The 19,303-nt window shown below is 56.1% G+C and overlaps 1 protein-coding gene across 7 annotated transcripts; it reads left to right on the top strand.

Moving 5' to 3' along the window:
- Positions 1-95: 95 nt before the first annotated feature.
- Positions 96-9,885, top strand: CDH16 (cadherin 16). Of its 7 annotated transcripts, none has more exons than XM_049863844.1 (19): positions 99-203; positions 489-685; positions 1,201-1,258; positions 1,525-1,608; positions 1,999-2,154; positions 2,224-2,362; positions 2,720-2,878; positions 3,669-3,865; positions 4,478-4,600; positions 4,794-4,944; positions 5,170-5,397; positions 5,480-5,556; positions 5,631-5,819; positions 5,901-6,142; positions 6,818-6,951; positions 7,823-8,065; positions 8,234-8,341; positions 8,622-8,738; positions 9,505-9,885. In XM_049863844.1, the coding sequence occupies exons 3-19, from the start codon at positions 1,214-1,216 to the stop codon at positions 9,600-9,602; spliced, it is 2,490 nt and encodes an 829-aa protein (XP_049719801.1). In that variant the 5' UTR covers positions 99-203; positions 489-685; positions 1,201-1,213; the 3' UTR covers positions 9,603-9,885. The 7 variants fall into 7 exon arrangements, with proteins under 7 accessions (XP_049719796.1, XP_049719802.1, XP_049719801.1 ...); XM_049863841.1 differs by having other exon boundaries at positions 100-203; positions 1,081-1,258; XM_049863839.1 differs by lacking the exon at positions 489-685 and having other exon boundaries at positions 96-203; positions 1,081-1,258.
- The last annotated feature ends 9,418 nt before the right edge of the window (positions 9,886-19,303 follow it).

Here is a 19,303-nt window from a genome sequence, read left to right as displayed (position 1 = left end):
ACTTGGGGGACTGGGCAGGGCCTGGCCTGCTGCTGTGGGCCCGGTGGTGTTTTCCACTTCTGAGCAAGCGTGGTTGGACCGCCTACCTGCTCAAGTGTCCGCCCTGCCCTACCTCACCCGGCCTGGCCTGGCCAGAGCTCCCTGGAGAAGGAGCCCTTTCACCTGGCAGCTGGACCAAGGGACCCAGCCTTAGGCACTGGCAGGTGAGGGGCTGGGAAGAGAGGGGCGGGCAAGGCCCGGGCTGGGGGCGGTGGTGAGGGAAGGACTACGATGGGCAGGGACACCAGCTTTAAGAAATACTGTCCCATCATCCTGTTGTCCTGGGGAAGAATTCCCAGGGGTCCACCTTGGAGTGGTTGTTGATGTTGTGTGTCTAGCCCTATGCTGAGTGCCGGAAAATGCCAATGAGGGTGGACTTCTGCCCTGGGGGTGCTGTGTCTGGAGGCAGCAGACCCTGGAGAACCTGAGCCAAGAGTTCTCTGTTCCAGGAGGAATCCTTCTGTGGTCAAGTCCTTGGTGACCTTGGCCAGGCCCTGCCCCTCCTCAAGCCTTGCCAGCAACTTGAGAGAATGGCAGGAAGTGACCCTCAGAGTTGTCAGAGTCTTTCCAGCTTCGAACTTCTGTGACTTTTTGGGTCTGCTGGGAAATTACCTGCTTTGAGATCTGTGGGCACAGGGGGACTACGGTAGGAAGGAGACAAAAGTCTGAAGGCGAAACTCCTATGGAGCTCCTTGTGGGGCCAGTGCCAAGAGGCAAGGGGGCTGGGCCTGGGGCCTGGGTGAGCCTGGCCAAGATTTGGACACTACCCTGCAGGCCAAGGGGAGCCTTGGGCCCTTCAAGGGGAGAGAGAGGAGGCCAGTCTGAAGTGAGTTTCCTCTGGCTGTGTGTATGGAATGGACTGAGGCAGAAGACAAGGGTGGGGGTGGGTGGAGGACAGTGTCCAAGTGGGTAGGTGGGGAGGGGCAGACCTGAGAGCTGCTGGGGCAGAAGAGAAGTGCAGGGGGCAGGAAGAGGCCTGGCTGCGTACCCCATAGTGACTACAGAGGAAGAAAAGGCAGCTGGAAAAATTGTACCTTCTAGGCTTGGTGAAGCTGTGGCCTGGTGCTGAGTGAGGATGAGGGCAGAGATGCCTTGGGGGCGGTCATGGGAGAGCTCTCTCTCCAGTGATCTGGCCTGTATTCATACCACCATGACCCTCAGGTCTATCCTGACCATGGTCCCTGCCTGGCTGTGGCTGCTCTGCCTCTCTGTCCCCCAGGTGAGCTGGGCCATACCCCCCTCCTTCAGGTCTTGGCCTTGGGGTTGGCATCCATGCCCCCACTCCACCCAGACCAGTTGCACTGACTGTGGGAGTAGTTGGGGTGGGGGCGTCAAAACTGGCTATGGGCCTGTTGAGGAATCAGGGTGGATGGGCTGAGGTGAGGCCAGGTTCAGTGAAGGGGTAAAAATTCCCATGTCCTGTTGGATCCCCAGCCCCTAGGCAGGGAGATAGCCCCTGGGAATAAGGAGGGAATTCTCCCACAGGTTCTTCTCGAGGCTCAGCCTGCAGAGCTGTATGTGGAAGTCCCGGAAAACTATGGTGGAAATTTCCCTTTGTACCTGACCAAGGTGAGTCTGAGAGTTGGATGGGTTGCCCCCTTTTCCCCAACCTCCTGCTTCCCCAATCTCCAGCACCCCTTTCTTCTCTCTTGCTCTGGCTCTCTTTTAAACCTTGCTCTTCAGAGAGTATGTGGTGTAACAGTGTTAATGACTAATAAGATTTTAATCCCAGAGGAAAGTAGAGCTTTAAGTTAAAGAATAAAATACTTCTCTGAAGGGCAGGGAGTATTGGGGAACATGAGTTACGGGCGAAAAGCTCTGACTTTGGACGGCACTGGGTTTTTGTAGGTGACCTCAGGCAAGTGCCAGCCCTCTCTGAGTCTCAGTTTCCCCACATGTAAAATGGGGCCATTGGGTGGAGCTGGCATCCCCTAGACTTGGCTCCAACTCCCCCATCAGCTGCCGCTGCACAGTGAGGAGGCCGAGGGCAAGATTGTGCTGTCAGGGGACTTGAGCATGGTGGCTGAAGGCCCCTTTGCTGTGGATCCAGAGTCTGGCTTCCTGCTGGTGACCAGGGCCCTGGACCGAGAGGAGCAGGCAGAGTACCGGCTGCAGGTATGGCTGGGCCAGGTGTAGGAGACAGCAGTGAAGGCAGGCTGGGCACTGACTACCCTTCCCTGCCAGGTGACCCTGGAGACTGAGGCTGGACATGTCCTGTGGGGTCCACAGCCCGTGCTGGTACACGTGAAGGATGAGAATGACCAGGTGCCCCATTTCTCCCAGGTCATCTACAGAGCTCAGCTGAGCCAGGGCACCAGGCCTGGTAAGTGACTAGGGCAGCCAGATCACAGCAGGGTCAGACTGGCCCTGAGGAGAGCGGAGAGCAAAGAGTTGCCCAGAGAGTCATCGTGGGGACAGGGCAGCCAGGGTCCAAGGTGAACCCTCCCACTTCTGTACCATTCTTCCTGCCCCCTACCCTGCTGAGGGTTCTCAAGGGGGTCACATCCACTCTTGGCCTCAGTTTGCTCATCCGAGAAGTGGGGTGAAAAGCCCTGTCTCACCTTCAAAGTCCTGATAGGATGCTGGATATGGGAGAAAGGATTAGAGAGAGAAAGGAAGGCACAGAGGACTCGCCCTACTCCCTCCATCTCTTATGGTTTACCCTCCCCCCAAATACCAGGAACTCCCTTCCTTTTCCTTGAGGCTTCAGATGGGGATGAGCCAGGCACAGCCAACTCGGATCTACGATTCCACATCCTGAGCCAGGTCCCAGCCCAGCCTTTCACAGACATGTTCCAGCTGGAGCCTCAGCTGGGGGCTCTGGCCCTCAGCCCCCAGGGTGAGCCTGAGTGTGATGGAGAGGGAAGGTCAAGGAAAGCTGGAGAAGGTAGCACGTGAGCTGTAATAGGATGGGTTGAAGTCTGAGAGATAAAGGAGGAAGGAAAAGGATTCTAGATGGAGAGAGAAGCAAGGCAAAAGGCTTCAGGGCAGGACCATGCATGGAGTGACGATGCCTGTTGTGAGTGGAATACCTCAGCCCTGCACTCTGGAGACCTAGGCCCAAGGGACCAGGATAGAAGAGGTCTAAGGGGCTATAGCCAAGGATGCTGCTGGGAGACCTCGGGACTGATGGCAAGAGGGGCCTGGACCTGGAGCTGAGACCAAAGGCATGGCTTGGGGATGGAAAGAAAAGCCAATCATATACCCACCCATCTAGCCACCCATTTACCTATTCATTACCCAACCTCCCATGCAGTCCCTCTACCCAACCATCTACCCAAACACCCATTCAACCACACAAACCCCCATCTATCTACCTAGCTAACCATCCATTCATCTAAACTGTTATCCACCCATCCACACCCCAGCTCCATCCTGGTCATCCATCTACTATCCATCCATTCACAACCATTCATTGTGTGGATAGATATGGAAGTGGCTTTGCAAACTGCGAGGTCCTGGTTTGATGCCCACAATAGTGCTAAAAACTCTTCCTCTTATCCCTTGGCCAAGAGAACATCCTGAACACCTGCCATGTGTCTAGCTTTGTGTTTGGCACCTTGCTGAGAAGGATGCCCTGGCCACTGCTCCCTAGCTTCCTTCTCAGCTGACCACCCTACCCCTCCTAGGGAGCACCAGCCTAGACTATACCCTGGATGGGCACTACCAGCTGTTGGTACAGGTCAAGGACATGGGCGACCAGGCTTCAGGTCACCAGGCAACAGCCACCATAGATGTCTCCATAGTAGAGAACACATGGGTGCCTCTAGAGCCCATCCACCTGGCAGAGAATCTCAAAGCCCTGTACCCACACCTCATTGCCCAGGTGAGTAAGTGGCTGTCAGTAGCTGAAGCATCCCCATGGAGGGTACAGCTGGGCTTGAGTCTTGTGGAGACCTGGAGTCGGGGCCCAGCTTGACCCTTGGTACTCCCCGCATATGCTCCTTCCTCCACTATTCCCATCAGTTCCCACCATGGAGTGGGGTATTCAAGGCCTTGGAACAGATCCACACTCCCTCACCTGCTATCCTCTGGCAGTCATGGCTCTGTGCTCTGACCTCCTGGGCTTGCCCAAGACTTCCTTAGAACAGCTGTTACCTCTTGCTGTCACAGGGATTGCCACCCTGACAAGAAATGTCTCAGGACTCCTCTAGGAATGCCCTGGGTTCAGGCCCAGTCTGAGAGGGCAGGAAATTAAGTAACCTGGTCATTCAGGCATTTTGGGCACAGCCCAGGCTTGGACCAGGGCAGAGCCACCATGAAGTTTCCACAATAACAAGTGCCTCCAAACAGAAAGAACCCCACCCAGGCCCAGGTAGGGTAGCAACTTGCCTGGGGTCACACTGGCTCCCTGCCCCAAAGCAGTTGGTGCACAGGGCTGACACCAGCTGTTCCTGCCCCTTGGCCTGAGGTGCCCTCATTCTGTGTCCCCTTCCAGGTACACTGGAGTGGAGGGGATGTACGTTACCTTCTGGAAAGCCAGCCTCCTGGACCCTTTGAAGTGGACACAGAAGGGAAACTCTATGTGACCAGGGAGCTGGACCGAGAATCCCAGGCTGAGGTGAGGTGAGCGGGAAGCTGGGGGCACTTGGTCACTGTTGGGCTGGCTTCTGGGATGTCACATCCCCCACAAACACTGAGACAGTGGAAGCAAACCAAAAAGAGCTGGAGCTAGCCACTGGAAGGGAACCCAGACCCTGATCAGGCTGGATGGCTCTTGGTTCTCCTCTGAAGCCCCCCACTACCTACTACAGTACCTGCTCCAGGTGTGGGCTCGGAATACACGTGGTGAGGACTATGCAGAACCTCTGGAGCTGCAGGTGGTCGTGATGGATGAGAATGACAATGCACCTGTCTGCCCTCCACGTGGCCCTCCAATCAGCATCCCTGAGCTCAGCCTCCCAGGTGGGCTATGGGCCTTGTTGGTAATGGGAGGAGAGGTGAGGTCCCTGTGAACCATCCCATCGCTTTTCTCTAGAATGGGGGCCCAGCTTCAGTCACCATATCAGTGTCCCATCCCCCAAAACACACATACACACATGCAAATGAGCTCAGTTTCAGTCCAGCATAAAAGAGAAGTGGGCCTCCCGCCTGGGCTGTAGTCCCACACAGGTGGGTGCTATCTTGCAGGCACAGAGGTGATTAGACTCTCCGCGGAGGATGCAGATGCCCCTGGCTCCCCTAATGCCCATATTGTGTATCAACTGTTGATCCCTGAGCCTGAGGAGGGGGCAGAGGAGATAGCCTTTGAGCTGGATCCCACCTCAGGCAGCATGACACTGGGGGCTGCCCCACTCCAAGCTGGCCAGAACATCCTGCTTCAGGTGCTCGCCGTTGACCTGGCAGGAGCAGAGGGTGGTAAGTGCCCTGATAGTGACCTGGCTCCCTGCCCCCCTCCATTCCTACTCTGGCCTCCCCAACATGTCCTCCCTTGCCTCAGGCCTCAGCAGCACGTGTGAGGTCGCTGTCTTGATCACAGACATCAATGACCATGCCCCTGAGTTTACCACCTCCCAGGTAAGCAAGAGCAGGGGAAAAGAGCTTGGGGAGGGTGCTGATATGGGGCTCATGGGCTCTCCCCATCTCTCCAGATCGGGCCCATAAGCCTCCCTGAGGACACGGAGCCCGGGACTCTTGTGGCCACACTCATAGCCACTGATGCTGACCTTGAGCCTGCCTTCCGAGCCATGAACTTTGCCATTGAGGCAGGGGATGTGGAGAGGACCTTTGGTCTTGATTGGGAGCCAGATATTGGTCACGCCCAACTCCAGCTCTGCAAGGTAAGGGGCTGATGGGTGATGGGCTGGGGGGCACATACATGCACACATGCCCACTCCAATGACCTGGGCCCCTGATCCCAGAATCTCAGCTATGAGGCAGCTCCAAGCTACAAGTTGGTGGTAGTGGTGCGGAGCGTGGCCAATCTGGTGGGGCCAGACCCAGGTCCAGGATCCACAGCCACAGTGACTGTGCTGGTGGAGAGGGTGGTGTCACCCCCCAAGCTGGACCAGGAGAGCTATGAGGCCAGAGTCCCGGTTAGCACCCCAGCCGGCTCCCTCCTGTTGACCATCCAGCCCTCAGACTCCGTGAGCAGCCCCCTCAGGTGAGCCAACAGCATTACCTACACTGAATCAGCCCTGCCCCTCAGGGATGGCCCCGGGGCCTCAGTCACATTATTTAGGGCGTGGAATATTCCTCAAACCATGGCTAATGCCAAAGTAGTAACTTCTGGTGAAATCAGGACTGGGTGGGCTGGGCAGGGCGTGGAGGGGGGTGTTCGAACTCCGTGGAACCTCAGATTATGCCTCCCCTTGCTCTCCTGGACCAGAACTTCCCCCAGGTTGTCACCTAGATTGCGGCAGAGAGGGGGCTGCTTCCAGGCTCTGCCCCGACCCAGGCCCCTTTGTGGGGTATTCTGGGACCACCAAAGTGGAGTTAGGCCCCCAGGCTCTAATAGTTCCTGTCCCACCCACCGTGTCCATGGTTCAAGCCCCCCCATTGAATCAGGCTCTTCCTCTCCTGGTTTGGGTTTTTTGTCAGACCCACAGACACCCCTGGTCCCTCTGTCCCCCCAGGCTTCCCTCTGTCCCTATTCACAGTCACCCTTCCAGTCTCTGCAGCTGGGGAGAGGGACTGGGGACCTGCCCACTGCTGCCACCCTTGAGCCACAGAGAGGATGTGGAACTTGGGCAGGTTACACACCCCTGGGAGTCTCTATGTAAGTCCCTGAAGTGTGGTCCCAGTGCCTCCCTCCCCTTTCACTTTCTCTGGGCCCTAGGTTCTCCTTGGTCAATGACTCAGAGGGCTGGCTCTGCATCAAGGAGGGCTCTGGGGAGGTGCACACAGCCCGGCCCCTGCAGGGCATCCAGCCCGGGGATACATACACAGTGCTTGTGGAGGCCCAGGATGCAGGTATAGTCAGATAGTGGTGGGGACCTCTGGGAGTGAGAGCAAGCCTCAGACAGGCAGCGCCCACCCAACCTGCCCTTCCCTGCAGGCATCCACTCACCCCAGACAGGAGGGAGGGGCAAAGACAAGGTCAAGGTAGACCTTGAGAATGGGTCTACATCAAGGTGGGCAGGCTTGGCCTCTTCCTCCCCCACCCAGTCTAACCTCTCAGACCAGACTCCTAGCTTGGCACTTGAAATCTCCCCCAACCCTGCCCCTTAGCTCCTGGATGGCCTCTCAGGGTATCTGTCTTCAGAGGCAGGTTGGGAACAGAGGGTATGGGGCTGGAGACAGAGAGGACAGGGCTGGGGAGGTGCGAGTCAGGCTGGGTTGCGTGCCAGGAGGTAAGCCTGGATGGGTCACTGAGGCCAGGTGTGAACACTGGTTGTTGATAGGATGCCAAGCTGGAGTGCTGGCCTCAGGTGGGCGTGTCAGAGGGGCAGTGCTGACTCTGCGCTGGGCTGTCCTGTGGTGCAGGGCATTCCCACCTAGTAGGCCCTGGTGTCAGTGGTGGTGGTGGCGGGTGGTGGTGAGAACAGGTTTGGCAGCAGTAAGGCACAGTGGACCTGGCAGCTGTTTGGACAGTAAAGGGGGAAGCGCATTGTGAGGAAGAGACTGGTGTGGGGGTGATGACAGGAGTGGGGAAAAGGGGCAGAGTGTAGGGGGATGTTGCGGGAAGAGGATCAGCAGCGAGAGGCTGAGGGGCTGTGGCAGTGGCAGCAGGAGGGGGGAGACCGGGTGGGGTGGGGAGGAGAAGATTAGCCCAGGAATTCTAGAGTTCACCCTTACCCCCACCACGACCTGGGCCAGCACAGAGCTGTTGCTTCCTGTGCAGATGAGCCGGGACCGAGCACCTCTGCCACCCTCATGCTCCACTTCCTGAAGGCCCAGCCAGCCCTGGCCCTGCCTCCTGCTCCTGTGCCTGCCCGACACCTCTGCACACCCCGCCAGAGCCAAGGAGTGGTCATCAATGGAGCCAGCGGAAACTCCAACCTGGCCAGCGAGCAGAGGCCCTACAGCTTTGCCCTCGGCCCCAACCCTACAGTGCAGCGGGACTGGCGCCTCCAGGCACTCAATGGTGTGTGGAGGGAGGGAGAGAGGCTGCAGCCAAGTAGGGAGGGGGTGGCACTTGGAAGGAAGATGCCCTTCCACTGTGTGGGTGGGCCTGGGCCTGGGAGAAGCACTCCCTTACCCACAGGGCCCATCTAGGGCAGTGGCCCTGCTCACCCACTTGCCCACCCAACAGATTCCCATGCCTACCTTACCCTGGCCCTGCACTGGGTGGAACCACAGGAACACGTAGTCCCTGTAGTTGTCAGCCACAATGACCGGATGTGGCAGCTCCTGGTCCGAGGTGAGGCAGGGGCCCAGGTGCAGCCACAGTTGGCAGCCTGGGGTTCCTGAGGTGGGCTAAGCTGTACCATGCAGGGGGAGGGGGCTGGGGTCACACTGACAGCATATGCTTGTGCACATCTGCACCTTAGTGGCTGGGCACACACATTGAGGAACATGTACCCCCCCACACACATGAATACATACATGTGCACACATACCAGCCAGCTGGACCTGGCTGGGGAATTTGAGCAGCTGGAGGGCCCTCCCTACCTTTCGGTACCTTCCTCCCCTGCTCCCAGTGGTCGTGTGTCGGTGCAACGTGGAGGGGCAGTGCCTGCGCAAGGTGGGCCGTATGAAGGGCATGCCCACGAAGCTGTCGGCTGTGGGCATTCTTGTGGGCACCCTGGCAGCGATAGGTAATAGAGGCTAAGCTCCTATGGGGGGAGGGCAGTGGGTGGTTAGAACCATGGCATCTGGGTAATCAGTGCCCCCCAACTCTCCTAGTCCCCAGGTTGTAGGCCCGTTACCACAGTCATCATCATTATTGATAACAGCACTTTTACTGTGTGTCAGGCCCTGTGCCAAGCATTTCACATGGATAATTTCATTGACTCCTCTTCATAACCCTGTGAGGTAGATCCTGGCATCTTCCCATTTTCCAGATGATCTCAGTGAGGCTCAGAGAGGTTAAGCGATTGTCCAAGGTCACACAGCCAGAGTGTGGCAGAGCCCAGGTCCTTCTAGCCTCATTGCTCAGTCCAAGCCCACTCCCCTTCCCCTTTATTTCTTTAGCTCCCCCTAATTTTGAGGGGAGGGTTAAATGGGTGGGTGGTTTTCCTTGCCAGTTCTAGCACATTGCTATAATGTGCCTTTCTCTCAGAGGTCCAGGGGACAACTCACTGGCTCCCAGACAATCTTCACCCAACCTATCCCTCAGAGAAGAGGAGGCTGGGTGTGCTAAGGCAGTCTCCAAGGGGCAGAGGCCTAGTGAGGGCTGGGCAGGCCAAGCAGTCAGGCTTCTCCAAACATGGGGAGCACAGAGTCACCCAGGCCAGCCTTGGGGACTCTGTCTAGGAAACTTCACCACATTATGAAACCAATACCAGTAGCAGGAAGTCGCTGCTGACAGACTAGTCCCACAGCCTCTTCTGAGGACTGATCCATCTCTCTTGGGCCCCTCAGGCTTCTTCCTCATCCTCATCTTCACCCACTTGGCCCTGTCAAGGAAGAAGGACCTGGACCAGCCAGTGGACAGCGTGCCCCTGAAGGTGGCAGTCTGAATGGTCCAGGCACCCAGCCTGGAAGCTTGGTCTGGCTCCGTCCAATTCCGTTGGGAGGGGGCCCGGCACCCTAGATGCAGCCAGAGCCAGGACAAAGTAGACACCCCTCCAACTGCCCTGAGGTGGAGTCATTGATGCTCACCAGGCATGTCTGCAGAGCCTGGACGTGGGCTTTATGGGCTGCCCATGGGAGCATTCCAAGTGGTGGCATGTTTGCCAGATAATAAAGCCTCAGGGAGCTGGGCAAGAGCCCTATGGGACTGCTATGCCCATGTCTGAGTGTCCATGTATGCGTGTTCATGCATGTGTGAGAGTGCACACACCTACCCATTCGTCCCTTCCCCTTCTCCTGCTGTACAGAAAGGGCTAGGGGCTTGGGGGATACAGGGGCATCATATGGGCTCCTGGTGAGACCTTAGGGCCAGAACAGGGAGTCATTTCCATTGGCATCGGTAGCCCTCTGGCCACCCTGTCCAGGAGATGGTTGGGGACGGGTATCCTTGTGAGGGTCATTTCTGTGTTTTCTGGACGTCATATTCTATGGGAAGGTACAACCTTGTGTGTCCCTGTGCCTGAATCATCTGCACACGAAGATGGACTGAGGTCCCCAAGTCTCAGGGGGGGTCTAGGCAGGAACTTCGAGGGGCCCATGGGACTGGAACAGGAGAGGTGAGGCTGAGGATGGGTTCCCTGCCTCAGCAGGTGCCAAGGTACCTTTGGGTTTCACACACAGGCTGGAAAATGCATACTGGGGGGCTTCAGAAAGCCAGAAAAGGAGGAGTCATTCAAATGGATACCATTAGGGTGGGACAGAAACTCCCACGGGCCATCTTGGAACTTCCCCTGCCTCAGGATCGAGATTAAGCCACAGCTCTGGTGCCTTGCTGAACCCTGACTGCACGTCCAGATCGACCTCCAATCCCTGACCCTTGACTGATCCCAACCATGTGCTGACCCCTTCACCTCCATCCCCACGGTCTCTGGGGAGATAGGGTGGGACTTACCGTCCCAGGCACCCTGAGCTGATGATGGTAAATCACGGGGAAGGGAGAAAAACAACTTCTATGGGGCCTAGGCCCTATTTTTAGGAGATAAGCTCTCCACTCCTGGCAGATTCTGTGGGACAGGGGCCAAGCTCAGCCAAGAGTGATGGGTCAGGCAAGAGGGCTGGCCTGGAGGAGTCTGGGAGCCTCAACCACTGTCTCCAGCCCAGGTACAACTCTGAGGCCTGACCCAGCCATCCAGTGCCCACACACCCCCACTGGAGGCTCTACTCAACTCTGCCCCTCCCAGGATCCTCTTCTCGGCATGTACCCACTCAGAACTCCTCAGGGTACAAAGCTCTTTGAAGGCAGCAGCCCATCTCATCCTCCATTGACTTGTGAGGGCAGGTTATTGGCCCTGTTTCCCAAGAGGGATTTTGAAGGCCAGGGAGGTCAAGGGTTGCAGCTCAGAGTCCTGCAATCAGGGTGCAGGGGAGGACTGTCTAACTGAGGTCCATGTTGCCTGTTTAGAAATGTCCACAGCCTCCAGCTGGCCCTGCTGCCACAAGATCCCCCAAAAGGGCCTTAGAGACCACTCAGGGCAGCTTCTTCTTGGAAAGCTGAGAAAGTTAATCTCAAAGAGGAGGGGGATCTTCCCAAGTTCATACAGCCAGGGAGATGCAGCACCTGAGCTAGAACCCTGGAATCACCCTGCTTTCTGAATCCCTGTTCTTGGATAGATGGATAGGTGGGTGGGTGGATGGGTGGGTGTGTGGATGGATAGGTGGGTGGGTGGGTGAGTGGATGGACAGGTGAGTGGGTGGGTGGGTGGGTAGATGAATGGATGGATGGATGGGTGGATGGGTGGGTTGGTGAACAGAGGAACCAACAAAAGAAAGGGTAGATGACAGGATACCAGGGAAAATCAAGGCTTCTGTCCCAGTTTGAGGGCTTCTAACTTGGGCCTGCAGGCCCCGGGCCACTTCCTGATTGTGATTGTGTCACTGCTGGGACTGACACTAGTCTACAATCCCTTTCCCTGGGGACAAGGGCTCAGTTTCCCTGAGTATCTTTGATATAAACCTCTCCTTCCATTCTTAGCCCTGTTTTATAGAGGGAGGTGAGGGTCAGAGATGGTGCATGGCTTGTCCTGGGTCACAGAGGGCATGAAATCTGAGTTTGACACTGGCCTCTGGGCTTGGCGGTGGATCAGTGCATGCTTGTGGGGATTCGCGCTAGTGAGGTGGGCCTTACTCTGCAGGCAGGGCCAGGCCCTGCTAGGGCAAGGTAGGGGATTGCTAGGGGTAACTGGGTGGCTCAGTGTGAGCAGAAGAGTATGCAATCCGTGCCTTGCCTTCTTCTTGCTGTGTGGTCCCAGGCAAGTCACTTCACCTCTCTGAGCCTCAGTTTACTTGTTGATAAAATGGATTTCACTTCATGGGGCTCTTGGGAGGACTACATGAGATAATCCCTGCAGTACGTGTTTGGCACAGCAGGAGCTCAATAAACACGGCTGTCCCCGGTGCATGGACTACAAGGGAAGGCACAGTACAGATGCCCACAGTTGCACACTCGTACACACTCCCCAGAGGCCACATGAGGCCCAGAGGATGTGAGAGGGGCCCTGGCCCAGCCCCAGCCCTTCTGGGTGACCCTGGGCAAGACACCCCCCTCCAACTTTGGCTCCTTTCTGGCTCCAAGCTCTCTCTCATTCCGTGATTCCCAGAGTCTCACAGGTCTGGACCTAGAGGAGGTCATGGGGTACGCCCAGCTGGGGGCTTCTGCTCCCCCTCTCCCAGGCCCTGTCCAGAGGCACAGGGCCAGATCAAAGGGACCCAGCACTGATGTTCAGGAGGCAGGCTTGGAAAGAATGTAAACATGAAGATATTTTTAAACTTTTTCCAGCCCCAGTGATTAGGGTTCTTGAAGCAAGAGGCCCAGAGGTCAGTCCAGCACTCACCCTCAAAGAAAGAAACAGCTTTGGGACCTCAGAGACCCCCACCCCACCCACACCCACCTACACCCACCCCCGGACTCTAGCTTGGGCCTCAGGGTGGAGGTTCTTCCTATGACCTAACCTACAAGCATCCTGCTGCTGCAGGGTAACATGTTTCTAATGAGAGGGCCTCAGACATGTGAGAGGACCCAAAGGGTTGCAGAGGTTCTGGGGGGCCTACCTGGCAAGATCAGTGTTCCTGAGCTTGGGAGACCGCTTAGCAGTCCTGTCACTCCATCAGGCATGTGTGTGTATGCACACATGTATGTGTGCATGCATGCACATGTGTGTATGTATGCGTGTGTATGTGTTCAGGTCTGGTTTGTGTGATGTGCATGTTGAATGTGTGTGAGTGTGTGAGGCGCTCACTAAGCCTCCCCGCAGCTTACCCCTTCTTCCCCACCCGTAGTGTCCCTTGGGTCAGCAGGAGTAGTGGGGGACAGGAGGCAGGTGCTAAATGTCCCTGCCTGCCCTGCTGACTGAGTTCCAAGGGTCAAGGGGAAGAGTTGCCTGAGAATAGCGGGGTGATGAGTAAAGTAAGGGGGCTAGGAACAGAGGGGCGAGGACCTGGAGCAGAGCCCGTGACTGAGCCAGGCAGTGAGTCAGGCTGTGAGAACTGCAGGGGCCACTGATGTGGGACTGGGGACTTGGCTGCCTTGATTACCTGCCAGGTGTCACAGTGACTTGGGAACGTGGAGACAAGACACCCAAGATCCTACCCCCCTTCTGGTGTCACGGTGATGCTCTCTGTGGGTTCCATGACAACAAGCTTCTTCCCTCAGTGATGCAGCCGCCCTCACACACTTAAACACAATGACGCATACCAACAGGAGCATCACAGGGAGACTCATGCAGGGGATTCAGCCACAACATGCCCCCCACCCTGTGATGCCATGCAGGGACTCCCACACATAGGAACCTTCAGCCCGTCTATCTCCCCGCTAACCAGAAAATCAAGGGTCAGAGTTCAAGAGCCAGGCCAGGCTGCAAGTACCAGGACCACGAGGTGCCCTCGCCCTAGCTCTTTGGCTGGCTGTCTCCCACCCAACAGGGGGCCTCTGTTCCACCTTGTCCTGCTTATGGGCCCAGAGAGGGAGAGTTGCTAGCTCCACCCTCCTCACAGGGGGCAGGGCTCAGGCCTCAGGCCAGGATCAACAGGGCATTGTGGTCCCTTCCAGGTCCCCTCCACCGAGTCAGTGGGGGCAGGAGACAAGCTCAAGCTGTACAACAAGATGTTGTAAAACTTTGGGCCCAGGAAGATGGGTAAGGGGTGCCTGGAAACTTGTCCTCAATCTGGAGGCCTGGGCTGCCTGGTGTAGACGTTTCTGTGTTGTCCCAATTTGTGGTACCCCTGTGTGTGAACCCACTCACCAGTACTGTTGCTATTCTTACTGCTTCATGGTGGCAGTAGGGTCAGAGATAGTGGCTGGGTGGGAGGGAGTCATGAGCACTGGCCCCTTATCTGACACGTTCCCTGGAAACTTGGCAGGGGCTGTCAGCCTCTGGGGGCCCGGGCAAGGCGGGGCATGAGGTGGTCACTGGGACAAAGTGAGAGGTTGTAACTTCTGCAGCTGGGCAAGGTCTCATCAGAACTGGCCTGGGGGTTTCCAGTAGGATTTCTCCCTCTGTGGTCATCAAGACCCTTGAGTCATCCTCAGCTTGCTGCCCAGTCCAACCTAGAATGTTCCATCTCTGTGCTTTTGACACGCCAAAGGACAAGGTGTTGGCTTCCCCAGTGAAGTCATAGGCAGGGGCTACCTCTATGGGGAGAGCACTGGACTGTGAACCATGGGAGCCTAGTCAGATGACTGCCCTGCCCTAGCCATGTGACTCTGGGCAAGTCACTTTTCGTCTCTGAGTTTCAGGTTTCTCATCCTTTTCCTAGGCTGTCATAGGGATGACAAAGTCCAACAGTGAGGAAGGTGGGCCAAGGCTGTGTGTGTGTGTGTGTGTGTGTGTGTGTGTGTGCATGTGTGCTCAATGGTGGGGGTCTAGATGAGGAGAGAGAGGCACATGGGCCCCCCCACCTTGGAGGCTCCCACCCCATAGATTTTCCATTGGCACGTCGGCACCCTCTCCCTCAAAATAGGCGCTACGAGCCGTGTGCGACAGAGCCCAGACTGAGGGGCCTTTTTTTAGCTGCCCTTTGATTGTCAACTTTCAAGCAGCTGCTATTTCGAGCTCCAGTGCTTGGAGGAGTAGGGCCAAGTGGGGGCCGGGGTCAGATCATTGGGCCTGGCTGGCTCCCCAAAGGCATCCCTAAGGGGGACCAGCCATGCCCTCTCATGCCAAGTATGCTGGCAGGGAACGTACAGCATCCCCTGTGGATTGAGCCCAAGAGCTCACCTATTCACCTGCAGGGAAGCTGCAGACTAGTAAGAGCCAACCAGATTTGCAGAGCCCACCCCATGGGCCATTGGCCACAGCATGCCAGAGAAAAGTCCATTGTGGGAATTAACTGAGATAATACAAACACAGGGCTGGTGCCTAACAGGCCCTCAAAAAGTGGAAAGAGCCACTGTATTATTATTGCCATTTCAACTGCAGCCATTTTTGTTTGTTTTGTTACCACAGTTAACATTTTTTCCAGATTTCCTTCCAGTCTTTTTTCTACGCATGTATCTTATGCTGCTGAGTTCAGATCATGACAGTTCTACCACCACCCCCCTGGTTTCTGCAAAGAGGAACTCCTCAAGTCTCTGCATTTATGGGTCTCACCCCCAGGGATCACCCCCTCTATAAATGACCTTTGGGGTCATAACTCCTGAGATTGTACTTGACCTCTTAGGGTGTGTGTGGTTGTGCCCACAGCTTCTGCCATCTCCTCAAAGGGGTCCATTACCCGTAAATATCACCAGCCACTGCCCTATAGGATTTCAAGGCCCCGGATTCTGAAAGTCAAGTTCTAAATGCTAGAGTCCCATCTGCCCCCTCCTCTGGATCCTAGAACCCTCTAGCTAGACTGGACCCTGAGGAAATGGGCTTGTTCCAGAGGCAGATATGAGAATTTTCTGGTTGTTCAGGTGATAAGACTTGGCAATGGATCTCAAGGACAAATGAAGATGCTCTCGGTTTCCTGGTCATGGCGTGCATGTGTGTGTGTTGGTGGCGGGGCGGGGGTGGGGGGTTGGACTGCCAAGAAGAGGGGACAGGAGGTAGGAAGCCAGATTCTGGGAAGTGGCTGGGACATGGAGAACGAGGGAGTGTGGCTGAGCCAGGCCTCCCCCTTCCCTGCCGGGGTCATTTCCCAGCAGGGCAGCAAGGTCAGCTGGGATTGGGCATCACATGATTCATTCCCATCCAAGTGGTTCCTGCACAAGGTGAGACTTCCTTGTCACCCAAAGGGACAAAAATAGGCCCCAGGTGATGGCCTGAGATTCACGCCCAGGACTGCCAGGGTTATTCTGGGAGTGGCAGGCACCAGGCCAGGCCAGGCCTCGGTCAGGTGGGGCTCAGCTGGAAGTGGCATCCTTGGCCTGTGGCCTCACTCTGCCCTTTTGGGGACCCTGATGGCAGGTGGGGAGGGACTGTATCCATGTACAGGCTGACACTTGATAGGTGGGGGCTTGATTCCTAGCTCACCTACATGACCTGGGACCAGTCACTTGACATCTTTGAATGTCAGCCTCCTTCTCAAATGATGAGGACCCTGATCTCTGCCTCTCAGGATGGCTGAGAGAGCTCGGTGAAGCTGGCAGCTGGTGCTCAATAGCTGTGTGAATCCTCACTTCAGCCAGCCTGGAGTCTAGGACCAGGGGTCCAGAGAGGGCAAAGACCTTGCCTGAGTCACCCGGCAGCAGAAAGGCCCCTTCCCCTCCAGCTCTGAAGGAGCCAGAGTCAGGCGCATAAGCACATTTCTGGAAGCGCTTGTGGGGATTTTCCAGGAGCAACTCTAGCCAGCTGGAGAATTCCATTCCTGGCCCTGCTTTACAGGGCCCAGGCTAAGGAGGGACGCTCCAGTTCATTCTGGTTCTGCCCAGTTCCTGCTCCTTGCTTACAAGGCTTAGACCCAGGGTGCCCCAGCCATATTCTCTTGCTATTTGCTGTGTGGTCTGAGGGGCCTGAGACTCCTTGGTCCCCCTCAAGGCCCTGGCACAAGTGTGCTGGGCACACAGATGGTCCTCCTCTGAACCCTTCCCCTCCATTCCTTCCAGGGGTCTTCTCTTTCCTTCATCCAACATGTTCTAGAATTTCCCCTGGACCCAACCCCTGCCCTCAGGGTCACCCCAAATGAACATGGACAAGCCAGCATGATGGACCCTGGCCTGGGGAGAGAAGACACCTGACCCAGCTCAGACAGAGGGTGTGGTCAACAAATGCAACTGGAGAGGGGAAGGCTAGGACAATCGCCTGGCCAAAGGCTCAGAGGTGTGGCAGAGCATAGGGGGTTGGAACTCGCTGCAAAATTTCCACATGTCTGGAGCAAAGACCTGAGGGGATTTCATGGGCGTTAAAAGAGCCCTGGCGGTGCAATGGTGAAGTGCTCTGCTGATAGCTGAAAGGTTGATGGTTTGAACCCATCCCATGGCTCCGCAGGAGAAAAGACCTGGCGATCTGCTTCTGCAAAGCTTAGTCCTGGAAATCCTATGAGGTAATTCTGCTCTGTCACACAGGGTTGCGGAACCGGAACTGATTCTATGGTACACAACACGGGCATTGAGGCCGGGGGTGGGAGCTGAACTGAAGTCAGTTATCTGCTGAGCAGGAGTGGACCCCGGTTTCCTTCCTAGGCCAGGCCTCTTCTCTCCACAGCTACCCCCGGGTTTGGCTGGAAACAGGCAGAGTCCCCTCTGGAGAGGGCCAGGCTGGCAGATAGGAACCCTAAGACATACCATTCCAGAGCATCAAAGGCACTGCCCAGGGTCCCAGCTCAGCTCCCCACAAGCTGGCTGCCCTCTGGGATATTCCTGTGCCCACAAAATCCACTTTCTGCCACACAGGTTCCTGGGAAGTGACAGGGCACCCAGCTTTACTAGGAGCAAGTTCTAGTAGGGTCCTGGCTGGGCCCTGGGGAACCCCAGACCCACTTTGTCATTCAATTTCAACTTCAGCCTTGCACGTGAGCCCTGTCCAGCTTCAGCCACCATCTCCACTCTGCCGGGGAGGGGACATGGCCCCCCTTCACCCTGCAGGCTGGCGCCAAGGTTTATGAGCCAGTACAGAAGCCTCTGAGAGTGCATGGGTGGAAAAAGTTACCCAGTTCTAAATCAGCCGGCCTTTTGGTGATCTCATCCCCTTCCCAATATAGTCGCAGTTCCCTCCCCCACCCGGCCACTGGCCAATGGGGTAAATCACAAGGGAGCTGAGGGGCAGTATGAGGGCTGGGGGATGGATTCCAACTTAGTGGTCTCCTGGTACATGCTGCTTTGTAATCTGCCCCCTCCCTCATTTAGAGTATCACGAACAGTTTTCTGTCAAATAAGAGAGATCCCTCATCATTGTTTTTTTTTTTTTAAATAATTTTTATTGAGCTTTAAGTGAACGTTTACAAATCAAGTCAGTCTGTCACATATAAGCTTATATACAACTTACTCCATACTCCCACTTACTCTCCCCCTAATGAGTCAGCCCTTCCAGTCTCTCCTTTCGTGACAATTTTGCCAGTTTCTAACCCTCTCTACCCTCCCATCTCCCCTCCAGACAGGAGACGCCAACACAGTCTCAAGTGTCCACCTGTACAAGTAGCTCACTCTTCATCAGCATCTCTCTCCTACCCATTGTCCAGTCCCTTCCATGTCTGATGAGTTGTCTTCGGGAATGGTTCCTGTCCTGGGCCAACAGAAGGTTTGGAGACCATGACTGCCGGGATTCCTCTAGTCTCAGTCAGACCATTAAGTCTGGTTTTTTTTATGAGAATTTGGGGTCTGCATCCCACTGATCTCCTGCTGCCTCAGGGGTTCTCTGTTGTGCTCCCTGTCAGGGCAGTCATCGGTTGTGGCCGGGCACCATCTAGTTCTTCTGGTCTCAGGACGATGTAAGTCTCCGGTTCATGTGGCGCTTTCTGTCTCTTGGGCTCATAGTTATCATGTGACCTTGGTGGTCTTCATTCTCCTTTGATCCAGGTGGGTTGAGACCAATTTCTCACCATCATTCTTAAAGGCCTTGAGGATGGATGCTCCGAAACCTCTTTGTTCAGTACCCTGGAAAAGGACATGCCGGTGGTGTCCAGTTTCTCTTACAGACTTCGGCGCCATGACCATTTTTGTGCAAACCCCCTTGTGCAGTTGCATGATTCTCTCTCTCTTTCTCTTAGAAATAAACTCTGACAGGTGCTGGGCTGGAGGGCAGGCCTCACTGTGTGACTGAGGAGTTCTGGGCCCTTCCCAGGCCCAAGGCAGGGAGGAGAATCAGAGACCAGTTCGGGGCCACAGGATCAGGGGAGTAGGGCAGGCTTCAGTTTGTTGCCCCCCCTTCCCACCCTTCAATGGGGCACACCCCTCCTTAGCTCCATCTGTTCTCGCCTTCCCAGCCCCGTGGGTCAGACGGATTGGGTACCTGTGGGACAGCCATACATAAGGTTTGCTCTCATCTGGGCTGAAGGTTGTGTCCACATGGCCTCTGCCCCAGGCACAGGCAGAGAGGCCAGCCTCAGGTTGAAAACACTTACAGTCCATCCAATTCACTACTTGTCAAGTGCTTCCCCAGCTTCTGCTAGAATGCTTCCGCAGGCCAATAGCTCACTCCTGTCTAAAGTTGCTGCCTGGTCAGGGGGCATGTGAGGT

Source organism: Elephas maximus, chromosome 21 (genome assembly GCF_024166365.1).
Source record: "Elephas maximus indicus isolate mEleMax1 chromosome 21, mEleMax1 primary haplotype, whole genome shotgun sequence".
NCBI lineage: Eukaryota > Metazoa > Chordata > Mammalia > Proboscidea > Elephantidae > Elephas > Elephas maximus.
The sequence above is the reverse complement of the archived record's forward strand: the minus strand, read 5'-3'. Positions and strand labels throughout refer to the sequence as shown.

Excerpts from the sequence above, each read along its gene's own strand:
- CDH16 (XM_049863839.1), top strand. The coding sequence starts at position 1,115 with ATGAGGGCAGAGATGCCTTGGGGGCGGTCATGGGAGAGCTCTCTCTCC. Across the intron at positions 1,609-1,998 it reads TCCCTTTGTACCTGACCAAG|CTGCCGCTGCACAGTGAGGA; the intron begins GTGAGTCTGAGA and ends CTCCCCCATCAG. Across the intron at positions 4,945-5,169 it reads CCCTGAGCTCAGCCTCCCAG|GCACAGAGGTGATTAGACTC; the intron begins GTGGGCTATGGG and ends GCTATCTTGCAG.